General features: G+C 29.5%; 1 protein-coding gene across 2 annotated transcripts; it reads left to right on the forward strand.

Moving 5' to 3' along the window:
* The first annotated feature begins 7,165 nt into the window (after nucleotides 1–7,165).
* Nucleotides 7,166–19,698, forward strand: LOC127264984 (uncharacterized). Of its 2 annotated transcripts, none has more exons than XM_051294606.1 (20): nucleotides 7,166–7,809; nucleotides 7,909–8,104; nucleotides 8,293–8,462; nucleotides 10,079–10,228; nucleotides 10,373–10,486; nucleotides 11,288–11,348; nucleotides 12,322–12,641; nucleotides 13,665–13,796; nucleotides 14,059–14,166; nucleotides 14,292–14,378; nucleotides 15,686–15,814; nucleotides 15,931–16,051; nucleotides 16,124–16,246; nucleotides 16,843–16,977; nucleotides 17,355–17,503; nucleotides 17,678–17,818; nucleotides 17,924–18,241; nucleotides 18,672–18,808; nucleotides 19,029–19,168; nucleotides 19,317–19,698. In XM_051294606.1, exons 1-18 carry the CDS (start codon nucleotides 7,753–7,755, stop codon nucleotides 18,765–18,767), a joined length of 2,607 nt encoding a protein of 868 aa, XP_051150563.1. In that variant the 5' UTR covers nucleotides 7,166–7,752; the 3' UTR covers nucleotides 18,768–18,808; nucleotides 19,029–19,168; nucleotides 19,317–19,698. The 2 variants fall into 2 exon arrangements, with proteins under 2 accessions (XP_051150563.1, XP_051150562.1); XM_051294605.1 differs by having other exon boundaries at nucleotides 10,373–10,513; nucleotides 19,317–19,697.
* The last annotated feature ends 4,203 nt before the right edge of the window (nucleotides 19,699–23,901 follow it).

Consider the following 23,901-nt stretch of genomic DNA (forward strand, 5'->3'; position numbering starts at 1 on the left):
ACATCATCCCACATAAGTTTTAATCCCTTAACTATAGAAGAAATTTCGGGATTACACCTATCTCTTCCTAAGACAGATAGTCGATTGCGCACTTCGTTCTCAATGTCACAAATGTACAACTGGACAAATTTGTTATGCTTTCCTCCCAAGGAAATCAATGATCCAATTAGGTGAAAATTTTCTCCAGAAATTCTATAACATAATGGTCCTCTCCCATCCTGAATTGATCTATCAATTTTTCCACCAATTGATGTGAAACTAAAGATCGAATTGAATGATCTGATATTTTCCATAAAATTACGATCTTTTAATAAGCCATCTAGATACTCAGGAGGATTTGGCAGTAAAGGCAAATACACCTTTCCACGTTGGCAACACAAACCAAACTTAGGACTTTGTTTGGAACTACGAATGACTTTTTCCTCCAACCACATAAAAGCGCCACAAAACTGACAAATAATATTTCTTTCACTTAAAATTGATGTTGTTGTAGCACGGGTTGACAATATTCGAGGTATAATTTAAAAAATAGTAATATTGAAGATCAACTAAAATTGTATAATAGTTTGACACACAACTTAAAAGTAAAAAAATAAATATCAAGCTTATTGAAAGTATCAAATGTCAGACAAATTCGGGTACACAATTTCAGACATGAAGATGGGCTATATATATAATTTTAAATATACATTTGACAATATTTTACTATTATTTAAGAATAAGAAATGCAAAAAATAAATTATAAACTAAGATACATACTCTTTCCATCCCGCAAGAAGGTTGTCATTTGATTTTTGCGTCATTGTACTTAACATTAAAAATATCCTTATATTTGAATAATTTATTCAACAAATATCATTGTATTCATATTATAAGAGACTAATAAACGTATTTTTGTCATTTTCTTTTTATTTGTACTATGTATTGATATAATAATTAATATTCAAATATCAACACGCAAAAAGCCAATGACAACCTTTTTGCGGGACAGAGGGAATATATAATTATATTACAATAAAGTTAATATAATTTTACCGTTCATAGCACAAGATTCAAGTAAGTTTATATATTAATGATAAGTATTATGGATACTTATTTAAATAAAAATATAAATTCATTGTAAAGAATAAATAAATTTGATATATTATTATCTTGTTCGGTAGTACTATTCACGATTGCCGAATTTGTATTTTTCTGTCGATGATAGTCAGTAGAAAGTGGTACAATCACTCCATCTAAGAACAATAGTCCATATACTAATTATTAAGTATAATTGATGCATAATTTATATTGTAAAAAATTAGTAAAATATACTGTAATCATAGTAAAATATGAGTTATATGTAGTTAAAAAATTTAACATTTTTTTTATAATACCTTTATCTCCATGGCTATTCATGTGCACAGTATCTGATCATTCATTACCGATGCCATGAAAATTCATGCCTAAAAATATATAAAATGTAAAAAATTACTAAAACATACTATAATCATAGTAAAATATGAGTTATATGTAGTTAAAATATTTAACAATATTTTTTTTAATTTTTATAGTACATCTATCTCCATGGCTATTCATGTGCACAATATCTAATCCTTCGTTACCGATGCCATGAAAATTCATGTCTGTAAATATATAAAATGTATGAAAAAAAAATTACACAATATATTATTATATAAATTATTTATTTTAAGTATATAAATTAGACATAAGCTGACCGAGTAGTTGCATATCTAAAATGTTGGATATGAATTAATATAATATTGAAATACCCAAATTTAAATTACTCTTAATAAACTTAATAATTTATCAATTTGTAAATAAAATTTTTAATTAAATGTATTTGAATACAGACAGTAAATAAATTTATTATAGTGCTACCTTGATTTATATTTACTATCATGTCATTTGCATTTTCTTCTTCACGATGCTCTTCAATAGACGATGGGATTACTTCTTCATCTTAAAAACCAATAATTATAATTAATAAAATAAAAGTTATATGTAAATTGAATATATAATTTAAATTAAATACCTTCGTGATCATGATCAATCATATGTATATAATTTGATTCACTATCATTAACTTCACGAAAGTTAGTTGAATCACCTATCATATATATATATATATATATTTGAATTCAGTGTAGGACCCACCAAAGTGAAAAACTTGAATTTCTAGCATTTTTGAATTTTTTTTTAAAAAATTTAATCGGTGAAAGTATTTGATTGGCTATTTTGTTTAATTTATTTAAGACTTTTATTTTTGTAATTAAATTTATCTCAATTACAACTGATATATACACAAAATATTTTAATATTAATTATAAATAATAAAAAAAAAACTACCTTCAATCTAATTCATTTAAAATGGACAAACCCTAATTTGTTATCACAATCGCCGTCCCTCCAATATATTATAGTTTATGCCCCTATTTATGACCATGTTCTGAACTCGGTCATTTTTTTTTGTCTGTGTTCATGCCCGTGTTATCAGCACAACCATATTCACGATCTTGTTCTCAACACAGTCATATTCCTACCCATGTTTATGACCTTCTTGACATAATCATGTTCATGGCCCTGTTTTGAATATGGTCATATTCATTATCATATTCACTTTTTGTTCAAATTATTTTATACATATATTTATATTTCAACGAAAATATATTTTACAATTATATAAAAATAGAAAAAATGATTATATTTTAATAGCAAAAATACTATAAAAATAATAAATGAAGATATCTTTTAAATAATTATAATTATATACTCCCTCGGGTCTAAATCAAATACGCCTTTTATAATAGATTAAAAAATAATAGTATTTTATTAGTTAATGAAAGTGTGTACAAAATTTTAATATTTTTTTTCTTTGATTTTATATATTAAGTAATTGTACATATAATGATATGTTTGTAATTTAAATAAAAGTTAATTGGTATGTTGGTATTAATGTATTATTATTTTTTCTACAATTTTTTTTAAGAAAATGATACTTTGAAGTGAGATAGACGAAAATGGTGAAAACTGTACTTTGCATTTGGATGGAAGGAGTATAATTTTTAAAATTTATATTAAATATTTAAAAATAATTGAAATTTATAGTTTTAAAAATAAAATATATAATATTACTTTAATTTAAAAAATTTTAGTTATGCATGAATTATATAAATGATTAATTTTGTTTTCAATTTTTTCTAATTAAAATATTATAATTTTTTAAAAATAATATTTATATTTATTATATTTAAATTATAAATTAAAATTATTTTAAGAATTTTACTATAAATTTTGAGAATTATATATAAGTATGATTATTAAAAATATAAATTTATTATTTTTGTAATTCTTTTGCAATTATTTTTTGAAATATTAAAATTTAATTATTATTTTTATTATGAAATAATTGTAAAAAATATTTTCATAAAAATATAAATAAATATATATATCAAATAACTAATAAAAATATAAATATATATATCAAATAATTTGAATAAAAAAGTATTAGGTAATAATGAATAAAACCTAAAACATGATAATAAATATGACCGTGTGTGATAACAAGGATATGTACATGGGTAGGAATATGGTCGTGTTTAGAATATGCTCGTGAATAAGGGCATGAACATGGTCATATTTAGTGGAGGATAATAAACATGACCATGTTGAATCCAACAAAACCGTGTTGGCTGTTTGAATTGCTCAATCACCTTATTTAGTAATCCAATAGGGTCGTATTCAGTCTCTTTTAGTAATCCAATAGGGCCGTATTCAGTCTCTGTCAGCTGTTATGAAACTAAAATTGATAAATTTTAATTTTAATATGATCAAATTAATAAAAAAAATAATAATTTTTTTTAAAAGAAAAAGTAATGAGATAAAAATTAATAATTATGATATAAAATTTTACCAAAAATGTTTTTTTTGCTCTTTTTTACTATATAATTATATTTAGTTACTTTATATTATCATTTAATACATTATATTTTTATAAATTCATATTAATTTATTTAAATTCAAGATTTAATTAATTAATTATTATATTTATTATTTTAATCGTCGTTTATACTATGAAAATTAAATTAATTATTATTATTTATATACTTTTATATAATAATAATTAATTAATATATATATCTAAATAAAATTAAAAACAAAATTAACAACTTTTGAATAAAAATATAATTTAAAAAATTAGAAAATGAATAAATACAAATTATTGTTTCAAACCGAAAACATCAAACCTATTGATAAGTCTACTGCTAGGGGTGGGATGAGTTGGATTTTAACCAATAATTCAAGATAGAATTTTGGTATCCTTCAAATTTAGGAATATCTTGAATATTTTTAATCCATTGGATCGTTTCTATTGGCAATCCAACGATTGAGTTTGATTGAGGGTATTTTGATAATTCAAAAAACTAATTAAGATATCTCATTAAAAAAATCAATTAGAAAAAATTATTGTAACTATATCCTATAATTTCGGGATTAAATTTTTCTTAAACAAAACAGAAACATTTGCAAATAATTACTTTCAAAATTGTATACATTCAAATTATAATGATGTATACAATATCACAAAATGATGTCTCTATAATTCTATTATAATATTTTACCACGAAATACTTTTCTTATATAATTTAATTAAACGATGTCCAAATAAATATATTATGATACATTTTATCAACTCGCCGATTATGATATAACAATTATTTCATTAAAAATCATATATATATATAATATTGACTTTTTTAATCATTCACGTCACATCTTATTTACCAAGTCCTAAATTCACCATGCAGATACCCCTTCTTCCGTTCCGTTGCCTCCGTCTACAACACAGTCTGCCTCCGCCGCCGCCGACCTCTCCAGCCATGCCCGCCGGCGTCAAATAACCAGCCCCACCATCGATTCCTTCTATATCTGCACATCCGCATTTGACGGAAGTCGACGACGACGCGCAATTCCTCTTTTATTTAAAATTTCACGTTTGACGATCTTCCAATGATGAATTCAACTAAACGAGATCCTGAGACTTCTATTAAGCTCAAAACAAAGAGAACGAAGCACATTCAAGTACCATATGTGCCAAAAAAAATAGCAGATGATTTCAACAACAAGAAACTCTTTCGGCCAAACGGACAAATTTGGTGGTTGTGTTTTCAATATTTTTTTTATGGTGATAATGAGTATATGTGCATTCTTGATTAGTCTTTTTTAGAAAAAAAATATCAACACAGTTATTTCTAAAAATCTTTTTGTTCCCTCCGGACAAGTACGAAGTATATTCATGACACATATGAAGTTATCTTTTTTTCTTTTTTTTTTTATGTGAACTTATTAAAATTATGAATACGATCTGCATCTATATGAATTTATATTCCCTTAATTTATGCTAAAACAAAGTATTGAATTATTAATTATTAAAACAAATTACATATCTACCCATAACTGCAATCTCATCCGTCGATTAAAATTTTGATCGGACGATTGAAATTTTTTCAAGATGGTCATGAATATTCTATTCAGTACCATACCCGAATTATTGAAGATAAATACATAAGCTATCAAAAACTTCTTTATAACTTCTCTATTTTCTTTTCTTAAAATTCTCTCTACACAAATTTATATTTCTTTTAACTCCAAAATTTTATTTTTACTCTTCTATAAACACTAATTCACAAAATTACCAAACATATTTAGAACCTTCAACCCGTGCAATATTCTTTTACCCTAACAGTGTTTGTTTGATCGTAATCGCCACTACCGTCGTCGCCATCCGCCTACCCCACCGTCCACCATACCGCCCACAACGGCTCCCCGTCAAAAGTAAGTGTGTATTTTTAGTTTTATGTTATTTTCTAATTTTAATTTCATTTTCTAGTATTATTTACTTCTTTATTGTGTTTTATATGTTCATATTTATTTTATGTAGTTATTTTGTTTGGTCATTTATGTTGAAAATATTCAAAATATTATCACAATGTATTTGTTTGTTTTATGTCTCGATTGCATTTTTTTTTTGGCTTGATAATATATATTTTTTTGTGTTTATTGAATAGAATAGATTGATTTTTTTTATTTTTTATTTTTTTGTGTTAAATTTTTTAATTTATTGAATACATATTGTCTTATATTTGTAAGAAATTTACGGAGAAAGAAGATATTAATAAAAAAAAAATAAAAGAAATAATTGTTGATAATTATCGGACAATTATTACAAAATGTATTATGAATACGGTCAAGTCTTGTTTGTAGAGTTAAATTATTTGCACCGGTGATATAGTTTAAGATAACTAAATGTTTAATTAAAATTAAAAAAATTAAAAATATAATTAAAGTTTATAATCATATTTTAAAAAATAAAATGATAAATTATATGAGAAGATAGAAATAGAAAAAATGGATGTTTTAAGTAGGATTAAAAAAATAGTATATATATAAAATAAGATATGATATGATTATTTTAATATATTTATATATTAGTTTTTTGAAGATCTATATAGAATTATATTTTAAAAAATATATTGATTGAACAAATTCTTTATTTTTATTTTTTATTTTTAAAATAATATGAATATGAGCTAACCTAACCATCTCGCTTAGACTTGCTTAAACGGTTTAAACCGTTGGATCCAGTTCCAAACCACTAGTTACTATTTGTCATAATTTTAAACCGAAATCGAATATTTTGAATAATGATTTTGATTACGATTCTGATGATTTCGATGATGGTTTATAAATCGACGGTTTTTGTTTATAAACTGCTGGTTACGGTTTGAATCGCCGGTTTATATAAATTTATTTTTAATATATTTTTTTATTTTTTATTTTTCTAAATTTGAATTTTATTTAAACAATTAATTTTATTTTTTGATATTATTTATTTATTATATAAAAATTATATAAATAATATAAGTAAATCTAATAAATAATTAAATTGATTTTTAAATTAAGAATAAATTATAAAAATATTAATGTAATATGACATAATAAGATAATTTAAATTAAATATAATTATACAATAAAAAATTATATTAGAGCATTATTTAATTCATATTAATATTATTTTATTTATATAAAATTTTAATTATAAATATATTATTTATTATTATAAAATACTTTTGCCCTAAACAATATTTTACATATCCACGACCGCCTCAGACCCGCAGCGCACTCGTTCGATTCTTTCTTCTTTTCAATTATTTCCTTTCTTCTCTGTCTCGCTCCTCCTACAGTCCTCCTTTTCTCCTCCGCCTTTTCTTCTTCTTCTTCCTTCCTTCTTCACCTATTCTGCTGCGTTTGCGACCCGGTCGGGCAGATTCAAAAAAAGCAATAACCGGCGAGGTTTGAACGTTCACGGTTTGGGAAAAGCTCAAACCGAAGCCGAACCGGCTAAACCACGGTTTCGATTCGATTTGGGTACGGTTTCGATTTGAACCGTAATTTGCGTTTCAGAAACCTATGAACCGCCGGTTCGAACCGACGGTTTAGGCAAATCTAATCTGGCCAAGCCCTGAGGCCTATATCATATGTGAATCCTTCAACAATTTTAATTCCGTTCTTCTGTTTATAAACCCACGGTTTCACTCGTCATTCTTCTTCTTCTTTTCAACTCCATTCAAATCCCCCGCCGCTTTCTTCCTCTTCTCCGCCGTCGTCGTGAAAACTCTTAGTATATTTTTCTGCGATTAAGCCGATTCCTCTGCAACATTGGGTGGAGAACGGAGAGAAGGCCGAGCGAGAATGGTTAAACACAAATCACAATCCAAAAAACCACAAAAAGGAGGGGTGGACTTCAAAGTAACGACAGTTGTTTCTTTTGATGTTTCAATTTTCGGTTCAAGGTTTTATTTGGTGATGTTTGGGTTCCGAATTTACAATTGGAATTTGACTTTGCAGAAAATTAAGCGGAAGATTGGCAGGAAATTGCCGCCTCCGAATAATACTACAAACACCGAGATAAAATCCAAAGCTATTGTTCTTCCCGAACAGAGTATAGCGTCTGAAAAAGCAGGTTTAGCGGTCAGCAAGAAAGGACTGACACTCAAGGAGCTTCTTCAGCAGACTAGCCATCACAATGCCAAAGTCCGGAAAGGTTCAGCTTATTATTTATTTTTCGTTTAAGCTATTTAATCCAGTCTAGATAATAGTCTTCTTGTTTTTGGTTTTCGATTTCTGGGGAAAGATAGTTTCAATTGCAACACGTTCTGGAGTAATACACGTTGTCTTCAATGCGCTATTCCTTGTTATAACTGGTAAACACTGATTATTACTCTTTCTCAGATGCATTGCTGGGGATGAAGGATATCTTGCTTAAGCACCCAGTTGAGCTGAAGTTGCATAAACTTGCAGTTGTGGAGAAACTTCGTAAACGGATTAGTGATGATGATAAGATTGTCCGTGAAACATTGTATCAACTATTCAAGTCCGTAATATTACCCGGCTGTGCAAAGGTATGGCTTTTATTTTCTTATCAATATGATTATTTCATCTATGATTTTCTAGTTTATATAGTTAGCATAATGCATTTGATTTACACATTTTCCGATTATGATTTTTAACTTTGTCCAGTGGATTTCTTTGTTTTCTGCTAAGATTTAATTTTACATAGCTTGACTAAGAAAGTGCCTTACATTAGTAATCATATTCTGTGTGGCAAATCAGCTTGTAAGCTAATTGAATTTTAAATTATAGATGGGATAAGTTGATTTTTCTAGGGGATCATACATTGGTAATTATTTCTCTTGGGAATGAGTGTTGGATGTAAATAAAAATAGAAATCATTTTTAGCTCATTCTATTTTTTTTTTTAAAATAATAAATAATTTAAACAATGCCAGAAAAAATAATTCTTACTGATCCTTACATTGTGATTCTTATAATTACTTATTCTATCATATTCCTTTCAAAATATTTTCAAATTCAATATCAAGGAAATCAGGTAATCAAACAAAATATAAATGAACTCAAAACAGCCCTTTTAGATTTACTTGTGAACTTGTGAATAATGATTATTTGGCTTTAGTTTTGGCTTTAGTTTGTTTATGTAAATGAACAAGGGTTTGATGTTTAAATCTGTGTTTGTATTAAAGCTTGATTTGTCTGTAGAGGCTCACTGAACACAATTCAGTTCACGAATAGTAAGGACAAACTTGTTGGATAAATGGATATGATCTAGCACTTATCTTATATGTGATATATTTAAAAATTAAAGAGCAAATAAACATATATATTCCAACAGTAAAAAATGACATATTTCACTCATTATATATGTATATTTACACCCTGTTCCAAATTTATATTCATTTTAGCATTTTCTAAGTCATTAAGAAAATTAGAAAAAGAGCCAATAATAAGACTGAATTGTCTTTCAATTATATATAATCTTTTCTTGTTTAAAATATTACTAGTGTGTGAAGTGGTAAAAGTGGAAAATACTTTACCGAGAATATAAAGTGACATTTACAACAAAAATAATATATCTAAAATGAACAAATAACTGAGCCATAAACAATACATGTTCTTGAAACCAACACTAAGGGCTTGTTCACTTGCTGTTCCTTTTTGTGCGTATGTGTTCTGGTGTTTTTGAAGTGAAATAATTATTGGGTGTGATATTTTTGGAGGGAATGGAGAGATTGCATAGTAAAAACAAAAAAAGGAAAAAGAAAACTCAGAACAAACCTTGATATTTTGGTCATGTTCGTTTATTTACTTATTAAATGTAAAATTAACAAACACTAACCAATCTTATCTGCATATAGTTCATTGGCAAGGTGTTCCTTTATACCTAAAAATAAAATGTTAACATTAATAAGTCCTTGCATTTTGAGCATATGTGAAGATGACATTAGTATTATTCAACTTTCTATTCATACTTATTCTTACAATTTTGGCATCTCTTTGTTCTTGGTAAGTCATTTATTTCTCTCATATCTGTTATGGATATACTCAGTTCTTATTTGTATGTCGATTTCTTTCTCAACTTCTAATCTACTTCCTTGTTTTTTGTTTATTTTCTTGAGCAAAAAGAAATCATGTGGAGTTAATATTTTGCTTTATGTTTGTAGGATAATCAAGGATCATTGGTTTCGTTGATGACATCATGTATTTTTGATGCCATGACGCATTTAGCGTTTGAAGTGCGAGTAATGGCTTTCAAATTTTTTGACCTTGTTGTCCAGTTTTACCCCTCTTCATTTTCTTCATATGCTGAGAAGGTATGCTCAACTGTTCTTGTTTTCTTATATTGAATTTTCTAATTTTTTTCTTTTTACTCTTTATTTATTTATGTTTTTTCTCTGCCTTTTTTACTTGCATTCTTGATCAATATTCTAGTTTCTAATTTTTTTTCCTATTTGCAGATGCTTGGAAACTATGGAGATATATTACGACAGAACCAATTTTTGGAGGATAAAAGCAAATTAAAAAGCATTCTTACTGGATTGATTCGTTGTTTATCATTGTTACCATGTCATGTGAGAGGAGATCGCTCTGTTAAAAATGTACTCTCTTCTGGTTCGAAGTGTTATTTAGTCACGTTAATTTTTTTTAAGCATAGTCTATTAAAGTATTGATATTAGTCAACATTTTCTGATGATGTCAGAAAAAAGTTCGATCCAACATTTTTGTTTTGTGAAAATAATAGGAATTTTCTTGTGACCTTATTGAGTTATCATGTGTTAGTAATGCTGGACCTGTTGCCAAATTTTTACTCAACGTCTCAAGTAGAACCAAACTTTTCCTTCTTTTACTGCTCGAAACTGACCACAGTTAGCAAGTGACAAATGTAAATTTTACCATTTTAGATTTCGCAGGCCTATATGTAATGTTATATAATTTTTCCTAGACTCTAAGCAATGTTATTTATTTATTTATTTTTGTTTAAGATGAGATTCCTAAGAACTTTCTTCTCATTCTTCATTTTCTGGGTTCCTTTGATATATAAAATTTCCGTATCATTTTTTTTAACACATTCAATTAACAGAGGTGTGTTTATATTTGCTTTTGTTTGTGCATGTGTGCTGGTTCGAGTTATGTATTTATTGTTTATGTTAGTATAAGTTGGCACTGTAATGCATTTTGTGGTATTGTCAATATTCTAGTTTGCTGAATTTCGTTAGTTCTTGTTTCCTATCAGAGTTTACTCTCATTTTACTCCTGTTTTTGTAAAGTAGAATAGATTATTATGGAAGAAGTTGAAGCATAGTACATAATACATAGCTAAGCTTAGTGGAAAGAGGAACCAGACTTACTCATTTGGCTCCTTTTATTTGTAGGATACTTCAATGCCCCATTGTCTTCATGCTTTTGAGCCTGAGACTGCCAATGAATCTGATGGTGAGTTGTTAAAACCCTCCTTTTAACTTCCTTGTGAATTATATGTATTGTCATCTGGTTTTTATCCCAGCCTATAATTAAATTATAAGTTTTCTTGAGACATTATATAACAATATTAGAGTGTTGGTCAATGCACTTAATTTATGTTGTTTTACCTTTGTATTTCTTTCATTGCATATTTGTGTTGGTATGATGTGTTGAAACTTACTTTGTATTTTTATGTTTGCTTGCAAGTGTGTATGCCAATCAGTATATGTTGTACTAAGTCTAATGGATGCCTAATCTTAGTTCTTTCTGGTTTAGAAATACATATGATTGTTCCACTGCAAAAGTAGCAGTGTTGTTTCCGTTTTGAGGCAGGGGTAGTTAGACTTTTATGTTCCATACATTTGGCATGTTTTTATTATCTTTTTGCATCTCAGTTTTGAAAAATATAAAATGCCATGCAGAGTTTGTTGCATCTTTCAAATACCACTCTACTTTGGTAAACCTTTTTTACCACATGCCTTCAATTTGAAAGGTTAATAATTTTTAAATGAATTGCACTTGCTATATAATACTTGAGTTGGTACACAATTCATTTTGGCATCTATGTATCAGATATTTTGTAGCAATCCAAAAATTGCTCTGTTATCACCATTGGATTGTTGAAAATGCTTGGTTCCATAAAAAATAAAGTGGGTAAAGTTCAGGCAATTCAACTTTGCTCAACAGAAAGTTCAAATAAATAACCCATGCTGGAAATCAGGGACAAATTAATGGGGGTGCTTTTGTTCAATGACTTAAAAATTCTAAGATGCTACATTTCTTTTGCATTGTTTATTCTCATTTATTTGGACATTTTTGGTCATGAAGGTTCTTCTGTACTGTTCCTATATGGTCTATGTGAGGGAATAATAAATTAGAAACTTTGCATTTATTCTGAATTTGGCAAAAAAGCACCCAGACACTAATCAAATTCTATCTTTGGTAGGGTTCGCTGACATTTCCAAGAAATTGGAAGATCTTATATCCATTCTAGTTGGAAGTTTTCTGGATTTCATGCCAATGTTGCATATAAACCTAAATCTAGATCTGCAGTCATGTGATTGTCTGCTACTTTTACTTAAGAGCTTGGATCTCATAGTTGGGTTTTTGGTTGGTGAGAGTTGCAAAATTTTATCAGATACTCAATTTCTTCCACACTGTCAAATGCCTGATACAATTGCATATGATCAATTTATCTCGCCAACGATACTAAACAAGTTGTGGGATGTTTTTCCCCTCCAGCTCGCTCATCATCTTTCTGAAAAGGTACTTCTATTGCTCTCCATTCAATACATCATATTTTCATCGTGTATTTATAAAAAAACATCATATTAAATACTTCCTCCGTCCCAAATTAAAGGGTCCTGTGGGGTTTTGTAGTAGATTGAGACATAATAGTATTTTATTAGTCAGTGAAAGTGTGTAAGAGCTTTTGATATTTTTGCCCTTTGACTTTATGTATAAAGTAATTGTGTGTAATGATATGTTTGTAATTTAAGTAAAAGTTGGTATTTTGCTATTAGTGTATGATTATTTTTTTAAAAATAGGAAATTGATACTTTGATGTGGGACAGACGAAAATGGTAAAAAATGTGCTTTGAATTGGGACGGAGGAAGTATTTATTTTATATTAAAATATTACATTAAAAATTTACTTACTATAGAAAGCATCACATCCAACACCAATTTACGTCAAGTCTAATATCTACTTTTTATTCAACCTTTTACCATTCTCAGCACTCTCCAAAACACTTCTAGAACATACCTAAACACAACCCAAAGTTTTCTGCAAATTATATTTAGAGATATTGCTGTTAAGTTTATGTAGTTGTTTGGGTAAACACTGATACCCCACTTTTGTACCATGTTACTGTTTGTTGTTTTGATATCCAAGCTGTACTTTTAGGGTGTGTTTGTTTGGAAGTCTGGATTTTGGGTTTGGGATTTGAACATTAAAAATTTTGAATTGAAATAGTTGTATAACTTAATATAAATAGGTGTTGATGTAATGTTTTGAATGTAAAATTGATTTTTAGTATAATATAGAAAATAAAAAAAGGTGATTGATTGAATGTTTTTGAGGGAAAATTTTTTGATGAATAGTAAAATTTGTGTAAAATCCTATTAAATAACACATAATTAGTAACTACATCTACATCTACTTTGTACCGGATAAAATACTGATGACTTCACTACAGGGCTGTTAACTTTGCAACATCATCAATTGGTATTCTTTAGGGGGGATGGGTAGCATAAATCTCTGATTTTTTCTTGATTTACACCTTGCAGGACAATGATAGAATCTTTATGGTAAATACTGCAATTACAAAAGTATTTTTACAGTTGAGTAATAATGCCTTCTCGCCCTATACTCCGGTGGAGAAGTTCTTGGAATTCATTGGAAGCTCGCTAGTTACAAAGGTTAGCTTCTGTTTCTGTAATTGCCACTTCCAAGTATAAGATTGTATGGTTAAAACCTTCTATTATGTACACTGTTAAGAGCTGTTTACATTTTTCTTGGATTGAACAATGATTCTACATATATGATGTTGCACTTCACCAGTTTATTTGGATTGTATAGAAATGCATCTGCTACTAGATTGTTTCTCAGTACTCAACTCAAGTTGCATTGTTACATGAGCTGCATGGCCAGCATCCATATTGATGCATGCATATTTTGCAGATGGAACTAGGCAAAGTGTTTTATGAGAAACACTTGCTTCCAATTATACCATACATTCCAAAATTGGTAATGCAAATTTCTGGTGACTCGAGATCTCATATTCTAGAGGTGTGTAATTTTATATTAAACAATTTGTTTTCTAATTGAGTCTATGTGCTGTCCATTATATAATTTTAACACATCATACAGTTCATCGTAGCCTATAACAGTTTAATCCTATTTTATTTATGCAGGGTTTCACAGAAGCATTCAGGAACTGCAATCCGGAGTCGCCAATGAAATTCTGTTGCCTTACTGCAATTGAAGAAATGCTTGTTCCTGTAAGATGTGTGTTCTCTGTTCTTTTGTATTATTGCACTAGGACTTTTTCACCTAACATAATGTGATTTGGGCCATTTTATACTGTTTATTTTTTACATACTTCAACATCCTGGTTCACATAAATAGGTGATCTTCTACAGAGCCTTCATGGCAAACACTCATTTAAGCTTCAGTTGTTAACACTGATTTCACAACACATGAGATAAATGATCAAGAGGCATATAAGCTTCATTTGTTAACAAGGAGTCCCATTATCAGTTTATGATATATATATATATATATATTCTGTTGTCTTTCAGCCACATTTGTATTGTTATCATGGTTGGAAATTTTCTGCAATGCAATTGTGATGTTTGCTCCCTCATCAGTGGATTTGAATTTCAATCACTACATACAGAAACTATCTATAATCTTATTCTGACCTCTTTGATGATTAAAACTTGGTGAAGACATGTTTGGAACCTAAAAGTTTCTTTAAAAACCTTGTTGACATCACCTCAATACAAAACTTGAGCTCATTTCATTTTATACAGCCAAACTGAACCAGAGTGTGAGTTCAGCGTTCATACCCAAATTTGGCATACTGAAATTATGATATAATGAAAATTCAATTTATTGCAAATCATAATTCTGCAAATGTGCAATTTGTATGCTCTGCCCTAATACCATGTTCTAAGAGTTAAGGGCATGGCATCTTAACTAGGAGTCTAAAATTCTTAGTAAAGTGTATGATTTTGTATTTATTTTTAGTTAGCTGATCCAACAAATGAAGATATTGTACTATGCATCTTATGAGTTATTTGCTTGTCAATTTAATCCCATAAGGTGAAATTTAATGCTGGTCATTAAATATCTCATTCTTGGTTTTGATCGTATGATCCCCAACTGTAGAAAATCCAAGGGAATGTATATAAATCAAGATCAAATAATTAGTTTTAAATGTTGAAGTATGGGATTATGCTTAGAGTGTCTACTTCATTATAACAATCCATTAACAGGTATTATCCTAAAATTGTTGTTGGACAATGACGAACCTGATCAAGTAAAAACTGATTTATTGCAGTGCTTCCCCATTATTAGAGTATGTTTACCTAGCATGACAATTTTCCTGAAGTCGGAAACTTGGCTACAAGAATTTGATTAATCTTCTAATGTAGTTGAATTGCCTGGACATGAGGCTACTTGTTGATTTGAGAACTGGTAATATTTTGAGTAGGGAGTAATGTGGACCTAGTGTTGTAGAAATGTTACTAATTCTTCTGATTATGGCATTTTACATTTTGTAACCAATGTCTTCATGCAACAGGAAAGAAGCTTAAATTACACTGATGCAAATGATCCAGATCGTGTGTTATTACATTACCAAATTGCATGGATAAAGGAATTTCCTTCATTGCTAATTATGTTGGATGACAAAAATCCATTATGTTCTAAGGTACCTTTCTGTGATTCTATGCTAGTTTCAAAAATTGTAACCCAGATGGTTTCTCCTACCAGAAATTATTATTTTGCAGTGCTAGAATTTCTTACTGATTATTGTTCTTTTTTCAGACCATTTTGCGCCTTCTTATTCTTGTGGCACAAACATTTCCAGTGAACTCTCAGTTTCATGTTCTATTCGACAGTCTGCAATACAGTTTCAAAAATTTCTTCAGCACAGAAATTGAGAATGGTAAAAAGGTGTTGGCAGTGTAATTCTTTTCCTATTTATCCACATGCTTTAACATATTTTTATATTTTGCAGCCATATGTTTTGGTCCATTCGTAAGGCTTGATGCAGATATTCAGGAGCTTTCTCTCAGTTGCCTTTATTATTTCACATATAGAGACTCCCTGCTGTTGCAGTCACTAGTTTCATGTTGCTTATGTAAGTTCATAACTTCAAACACTTTGTCAATTTTGTAATTGTTTTCAATTTTATTATTTTTTCCAACAAATGTTATTGGGTTTGTATCCCTGTTAATTAAAGTAAACTTTTTTCATTTTTTAATCCCAGAGTTTCTGTATTGTAGATGTCTTTGGAACATACAAAAACACTTTTGTCAAATACTTCTCTGTCTATTAAGAATTTTAGCCACTCTAGTTGTTGACAGTATTAAAACACTCAAATAAGATAGCTGGAAATCCACCATTGTTTTAGTTTATGGGCCAAAATGAATTACTCATTGCTGCTTGTGCAAAATGATGTGGCTGGAATATGGGTATAAGGTTTGGTTTGCGTCAATTTTAAAAATTGAATATGTGCTATAATAGTTCTCATGCTCTATGCAAACCCAAAGCTGCTCGTACTCGTTCGTGCGACAACTACTTTATGCATTCATATCATTATTATCAGAAGAACAAACTGATGAATATATATATATATATATATATGGTGCTATTAAATGAGAAACAAAAACACCATGCAATGTGATGAAAAGTGATTTGACAGATTATAATTATATTGCATTATTCTTGTTGCAGGTGATGAGTTAGATCCATCTTTGGTCATCTGCATTTTAGAAGTTCTTCACTCTGTCTTTAGAGCTGGACGCATACACCTTGCAGATTACACTAGTTTCCACTTAACTTTACTTTCACGGTTTCGTGTTTATCCTGGTATCATTTGAATTCATTTACATCTTATTTATGGTTATTCTTATTTCATTAAAAGCTGTTCAAAACAGTCGTACCTTTTTCCACGGAACTTCTATTTATGTTCATACCCTAGTGTTTTTTTTCTTCAGACAAATGAAACAAAATAGGGTTTCTTGTTATCACTTTTCTTTCCTGTCCTTCATATTATAATATTTCCGGGATAACATGGAATTGTAGAGTATAAAAAGACTGTTTTCTTTTTGGATTGCATTGGGAAGGGGGGGCTTGGAGCCTCTGAATTTTACGGATGATCTATAATTTATTTCTGGTGCCATACATTTGTTTTATTCTTGCAATTTGTAGATTTGTTCCTTAATATTAGACTTTGAATTTTTCAGAAAAGTTCAGTTCTTCTGTAAAAGCTGATGGAAAGTCCAACCAGTTGACATTCAAGTATATTACCAAGAGGGTCTGCTCATACATGTTAGAGATTGGTGATAGTTATCTTGTATTTCAGATGCTGGAGAGGCCAATTGTTGATCAGATAGTATGTTGTTCGGCCGCATTCTTTTAACCTCCTTTTTTCAATAATTTAGTTCATATATTAACAACATTCATACTTATGTGGGAAGTTCTAAATTCTCTCTTTTCTAGTACTTTTTGCTTATCCTTTGACCATCCTTGTGTGTGGAAGTCTTACATTCACCTTAAATGCCATCAGTGCAGTGAAATGCCAATGGAGAATAAGTGTGCTTTTCTCAGATTGCTTGTCACTCTAGACTCAAATCCTACGAGACTTTCTGATCTGAGTATTGTGAAGATTAGCCGCGTCCTACCTCAATACTTGATCAAAATTATATTTGTAAGTATTTCTCAACGAATTTCTCCCCAAGCTTGTCTTTCTCCATAGTCTATTTAGTTGTTTATGTAGCACTTATATTCCACATGCAATTTCATTTCAATGCAGAATGTTGGGGACGATAAACATGAATCAACATCACTGACCTATGCAAAAAGAAGATATTTCTTGTTGCCTTCCTTTCATCTGTTTCACAGAAGCGAAAGACTTTCTAGTCGTGTGTTGAATTTTATGGGTTCTTGTGTGTTGGACAGCAATTTGGTATTTGGTTTTGATCTTCCCCATTCCTCTGTTAACCATTCAACTCTAGCATGTGCCATCAGTATGGTAATCCTCCACATGTATGAAGATGACAAGATGAGGCAAATTTTGTTGACATTCAAGATAGAAATCAAGAATATTTTACAGAATCTAATTAATTTACAGGTATGTTTGGATCTTCCTTTACCTCTTCAAGCCTTTTCTAATAAATGGTCTTTTTGAGATAATTTCAATCTTTCATTACCAATCTATTCCACCACCACCCAATTTGTTTGGGGGTTTGGATTTTTGGATTGGGATTTAAATAGTAAAATTGTTTTTTAGTACAATATAAGAAATTAAAACCAAGTGTGTGCTTTGATTGTTTTTGGGGAAATAAATTAGTAAATAGTGGAAATTTGACAAAATATTTGATAACAGTCGTACTTTTTGCTTGCTATTGTATGTTCCTGCTTCCCGGTTCTTCCTTTTTATTTGGCCATCGTTCGGTGCAATTTTTTTCCATCCTTTGGTAGCTATATAAAGGCTAAGTAGTCTCCATTTCTTTAGTTAATCCTATTGCAACATCATGACACGGTCTCTCTATTTTTGCAAGTCTTCTGAATGCACAAAACTGACGATGGAGGAAAGGCACAAAATTCAAAATTCATATGACCGGCTGAGAGAAATTGTCATGCCAATCCTGAAATAAGAGAACACAGATAACAAGAAAGAAGGCGATGGTACAACTGGGTATGTGTTCCTTATTAATTTTCTCTGTAATGGATTACTTGTAACTTTATAGAACATGAGCATGTCTATATAAACTCACTAATATATCTTTATCGTGTCATATGTTGTATGGGGTAGAAGACTAAAGCCAACTTCATTACCGTTGTATTAATATTGGTTATGGACGCATGGCATAAGCTCACCAATGGAAACACCTCTTACTTTTGCACTATTTGTGTAGGTATTCTGCATTCCTGGCTTTGGAATCATTCTGTAGCAAATCCAATGGTAGCATACTTGTGGTTGCTTTGTACATGCAAGGCCAAGTTCTACATCTGTGGTCCACTCTTACAATTTGTGAAACGCTTCTCTTCTCTAAAGGTCAGCACGTCCCATTGTAGGGTGAATACCTTTTTCATTCTGTATTTTTTTATTTTATTTTTTTTGTTTTCGATTGGGAAGAATACTCTGTATTGTTTTTTTGATCCGAGAACACTATTGTTCCTTGTACATGTTCTTGTTCCAACAGATGGCCTTCCATCACAGCAGACCCCTTGAATTTTCATCTTCTCATAGTGTGGTGTGGTGATGTGCTCCCGACATCAGCAATGGGGAACTTGGTCCATTTTGCAGCAGCCAAAGAATTGAGTAATAGTATTTATTAAGGTAGATGTTAATGGTATAAACATTGCTGGAGTAGAGAGATTAGAAATATTTACTTGATTGCAGATTGATTAATTTATTAATGGTTTGATTGTGTTTGTGCCCAAATAGATATTTTTCATTGATATTGTTTAGATTTGTGAGCCGTTTGGCTGCTGTTGGATGAAGTGCTGGTAAAATAGTTATTCGATATTAGATGTTCTATGTAAAATGACAATTAAAACATTTGAGTATTTTATTTTTAGAATAGATATTGTGTTAAATATTGTTAAATTTATTATTTTACTATATTTATATATTGAAATTATTTTATTTTATTTTATTTATTTTAAACATAACATTTATGTGATAATATATGTAAATAGATTAATAATATTTATATATTTTTTGTTTAAATTGTATTAAATTTATAAATAAAATAACTAATGTATCATAGAATTGATAATTTTAATTGCTTTAATTGTTTTAACTTTATCGAATCAAAATCATAACTTAAATATATATATATATATAGATATATATCAAAATAATTACTGGAATGCATCAACAAAAAGAACAAATAATAATTACCACTTTTATGTCATGAGAGTCGAATAAAAGTATTATTTTTAAAAAAAATTAGTAATGCAATGCATCTCATTTAAAATAAATACAAAATATAATATACTCTAAAATCATCTACGCTTATTAGCAAGTTGATATGAGATTATAAGCGATATTGTTTCGAATTTTTGATATCTATTTGGAAGTTGATATTTCAACATTGTCATGTTCAGAAGTAATTTTGAAATCACCATATTCAGTGAGAATATCAGACGGGACAAAATTATGATCATCATCCATGAATTTAAATGCCGAATCAACAATCTTTCTTAGCCTAATGTAATTATGCAAAGTAAAGGCTGCACAAATGATTATGTTTTGAACTTCCACTGAATACATCAACATTTCTTTAAGTATTTTTATCGAGTCTTAAGAACTCCAAAAGCTCTTTCAATGCAACTCCTTAACCATGAATGGTGGTAATTGAAGGTTTCTTGATATCTTTTCGAACCATTTCCACGAAAATCTGATTGATGGTATCTTATTTTTTAATATGGCGTCAAAAAATCATCTCTTTCTGGATAACCTTTGTCAGCCAAATAATATTTTTCTACAAATATAATAATATTATTATATAATATAATAATTATTTCTAAATAAACAAATAAAAATATTTCGGAACTCAAACAAACTACCTGTAGAAGGTTACGAAAAATTTAACTTAGAATCATTGATGGTGTCTAGAAATATCTATGCATCATGTACAAATAGTTTGTAGTTGGTGTTCCTTTTCGCCCTCTATATCGTAGTTGTATTTTTTCTGGAACAACCACAACAATATGCGTGTCGTCAATAGCTCCAATGCAATCCTAACAAAATACACAAAGTTTACAAATAAACTTGAAAATTTAGCCAATACAAAATTTTTGAAAAGAAAATAAAATAAGCAATATATTACAAATACCTTAAAATGTGGCATGTATTGAGAGTTGTTTGACGATATATGATGGTATTTTGTGGAATTCAGGATCTCTTGTAGGGATGTCAAATGGGACAGGTTAGCCCCGGAGTCGGTCTTAATGAGGCGGGTTCGAGTTAGAAAACTTTTGTTCGGAGCGGGTTGTGGATTTTGAGTTTTAGACCTGGCCAGATTTAAGGCGGGTTACGGGTTTTACTAAAAATCCACCCCTCTTCGGACCCGGACCCGAACCTGAATATTTAAATAATTATTATAATTTATTTATATTTTTATACAATGTAAATTATACTATTATTTATTTATTTAAAAAATTTCAAACATAAATTAGAACCTTAATTCTAAATCAAATATATTTTTGCATTTGTTTCTTGTACAATTCTCTTAATAATCGGAAGTAATGCTGACCGCCGTCATTGCAGACTATTGTCAATATTTGATTGTTTTTATTTTTAGAACTATAATTTTTTGTTACTTTAATACATACATTTTTTAGTATTAAATTATTTTTAAAAAATTATATTTTATTTTTTTTTCAAAAGAAAAGCGGGTTTATCGCATTGGCCTTGAACCCGAAGGGTTCGGGGTGGGACGGGTCCTGGGGCCGGGCTGAAGCGGGTTGGGGCGGATCTTGGGTCTTAATATTTTTTAGCGTGGCGGGTCTCGGGGATTGCAAAACCTATCCCGAATCCGCCCCGTTGACATCCCTAATATCTTGGTTTTATTATATCCCTCGAAAGACGATCAATAGCATCTAAAACTTCTTTAAAGATTCGACTCACTGTTTTTTCAGAACGTTGAAATCGCTCTTGCAAATTTCTATTTGAAGTGCCTTTGCTAAGTACAAAAACAAATATTCCTACTTTTTCCAAAATAGACATTCTATATGAATCTTTCAATCCGTACTTATTTTCTAACTCACTGCATAATTTTCTAATTTGGGTGTGTTTGTTTAGGGGATTCTCCCCCAAATACACTATTTATCCCATTTTTCTCCCCCTTAAAAAAAAAATCTCAAATCAAACACCTATTTTTTATTTTTTATACTATACTAAAAATCAATTTTACATTCAAAATATCACATCAACACCTATTTATATCACATCATACAACTATTCAAATTCTAATTTTTAGTATTAAAACGTCTTTTTTCATGTCCACTTAGTAATTCATTCATCCATCTTTCACGGGTGAAGTACGAAGTGAAACATGGCTCCTTATGTAAGTAATTAACATAGTAATGTGCAAGATAACCCATTGCACATGCAATGAAATCCCAATAATTATTCTCAAAATCTATTACTTGAAGAAACTACTGACAAAATTGTTTGTCTTGTAAGAGGCGTCGATGTATGCTTACGAGATTATTATTATCCATATCTGCAAGCGTAAATAACAACAAAATATAACAATGTAAATTATAAAAAAATATATTCAAACAAATCAATGTTCAATGCCAACAAATGAAAACATACTAGTGAATCACTCAAATAGTCAAACAAATCAATGTTCAATGCTAACAAATAAAACATATTAGTGAATCACTCAAATAGTCAAACAAATGAATGTTCAATGCCAACAAATCAAAACATACTAGTGAATCACACCTCAAATAGTCAAAATCAACAAGTTGACAAACAAGTTAATAATACAAAGAAAGTTCTACTCTCTCTTTCGTTCACTATACATGAACTTAATCTATCCAACAATTATTGTATCACTTGACATATTAGCTAAAATTAGTCTCTTTCGTGGATCTTTAATCATTGTGACAGCAAAGCTGAACTCAACACTACCAAGTACTGAATCTTTTAAGATACACAACTTTGTCAAGGCATTTGTAACACTCATAACTTCTTTATCTTTGGAAGACAGGGATGCAAGGGCAATCATTGCACCCGATGATTGAAAAAAAAACAATTCATCGAGTCATTTCTATTTGCAATTGACTGAAAATTTTGGTCAAACTTCTCATTGATGAAGTCCCTACCTCTCAATTTTTTAGCGGAATCAATCTTTGCGCTCTTTTCACTTTCAATATCACTTCTTTCAAGACTTAACTTTCCTTTTGTTTTTTACGCCATTATTACTTGTTGTACCAATAAAAGTATATGTAAATTCTTTCTAAATATCATCCCAAGCACCATCAATAGATTGGTTATAGCTAGTACCATCATTTATAGGATCATCATAATGGTAATATGATAAATCAACATGTGGTGCATCACCAAATATTGAGTCATCGATATTAACCGTACGTGGTAAAAATGAGATTTGAGTTCCTTGTTATCCTGTGAGCAATAATTCTCGGGAGTATGCTTATATTCTCTTGTCGCCATTGAATGAGCAAAAAGAGAATCCATTTGAGATTTTAACTCTGGATCAATTCCTTCTTCTCGAAAAATTCTAAAATTATTATTTTTCTATATAAAAAAATATAATAGTATATAATAAGATTTGTATGACTTAAAAAAATCTAATAAAATAAAATAAAGCAAAGTAAAATAAAATAAAATCCTAAACTGAATTTTAGTATCCCACCACTAGTCACTTGCACATACTATTCTTTTTTTCATGATCACATCATAATTCAGTTTCTTTTCCCTTCAACTTTTTCCAGAGACTCCATTTTATTCTCATCCAATCATACTTATTTTTTAATCTATTTTATTTTCAAGTCCTATGTGTCCTTTTCTGAAACTCTTCCTAAAGTTTTTTCCATCACATCCCTTGTAAGATTGTTGCACCTAATTTTCTTTTATTTTTGCTAAGCCATTCTACGCACAAATCAATAAGTATACGAAGGTCTGATGGTGATGGTGTCCAATTTATTCTTCCCGAATCTCTCTCTTTATCACACTATCCTTCATCACTATTTTTTGTCAATGTCATCTAATAAAAAAAAGCAAATAAAAAATAAAAAAATAATTAA

The sequence above is a fragment of the Andrographis paniculata genome, unplaced genomic scaffold, assembly GCF_009805555.1.
Source record: "Andrographis paniculata isolate CXL003 unplaced genomic scaffold, ASM980555v1 Contig71END, whole genome shotgun sequence".
Classification (NCBI taxonomy): domain Eukaryota; kingdom Viridiplantae; phylum Streptophyta; class Magnoliopsida; order Lamiales; family Acanthaceae; genus Andrographis; species Andrographis paniculata.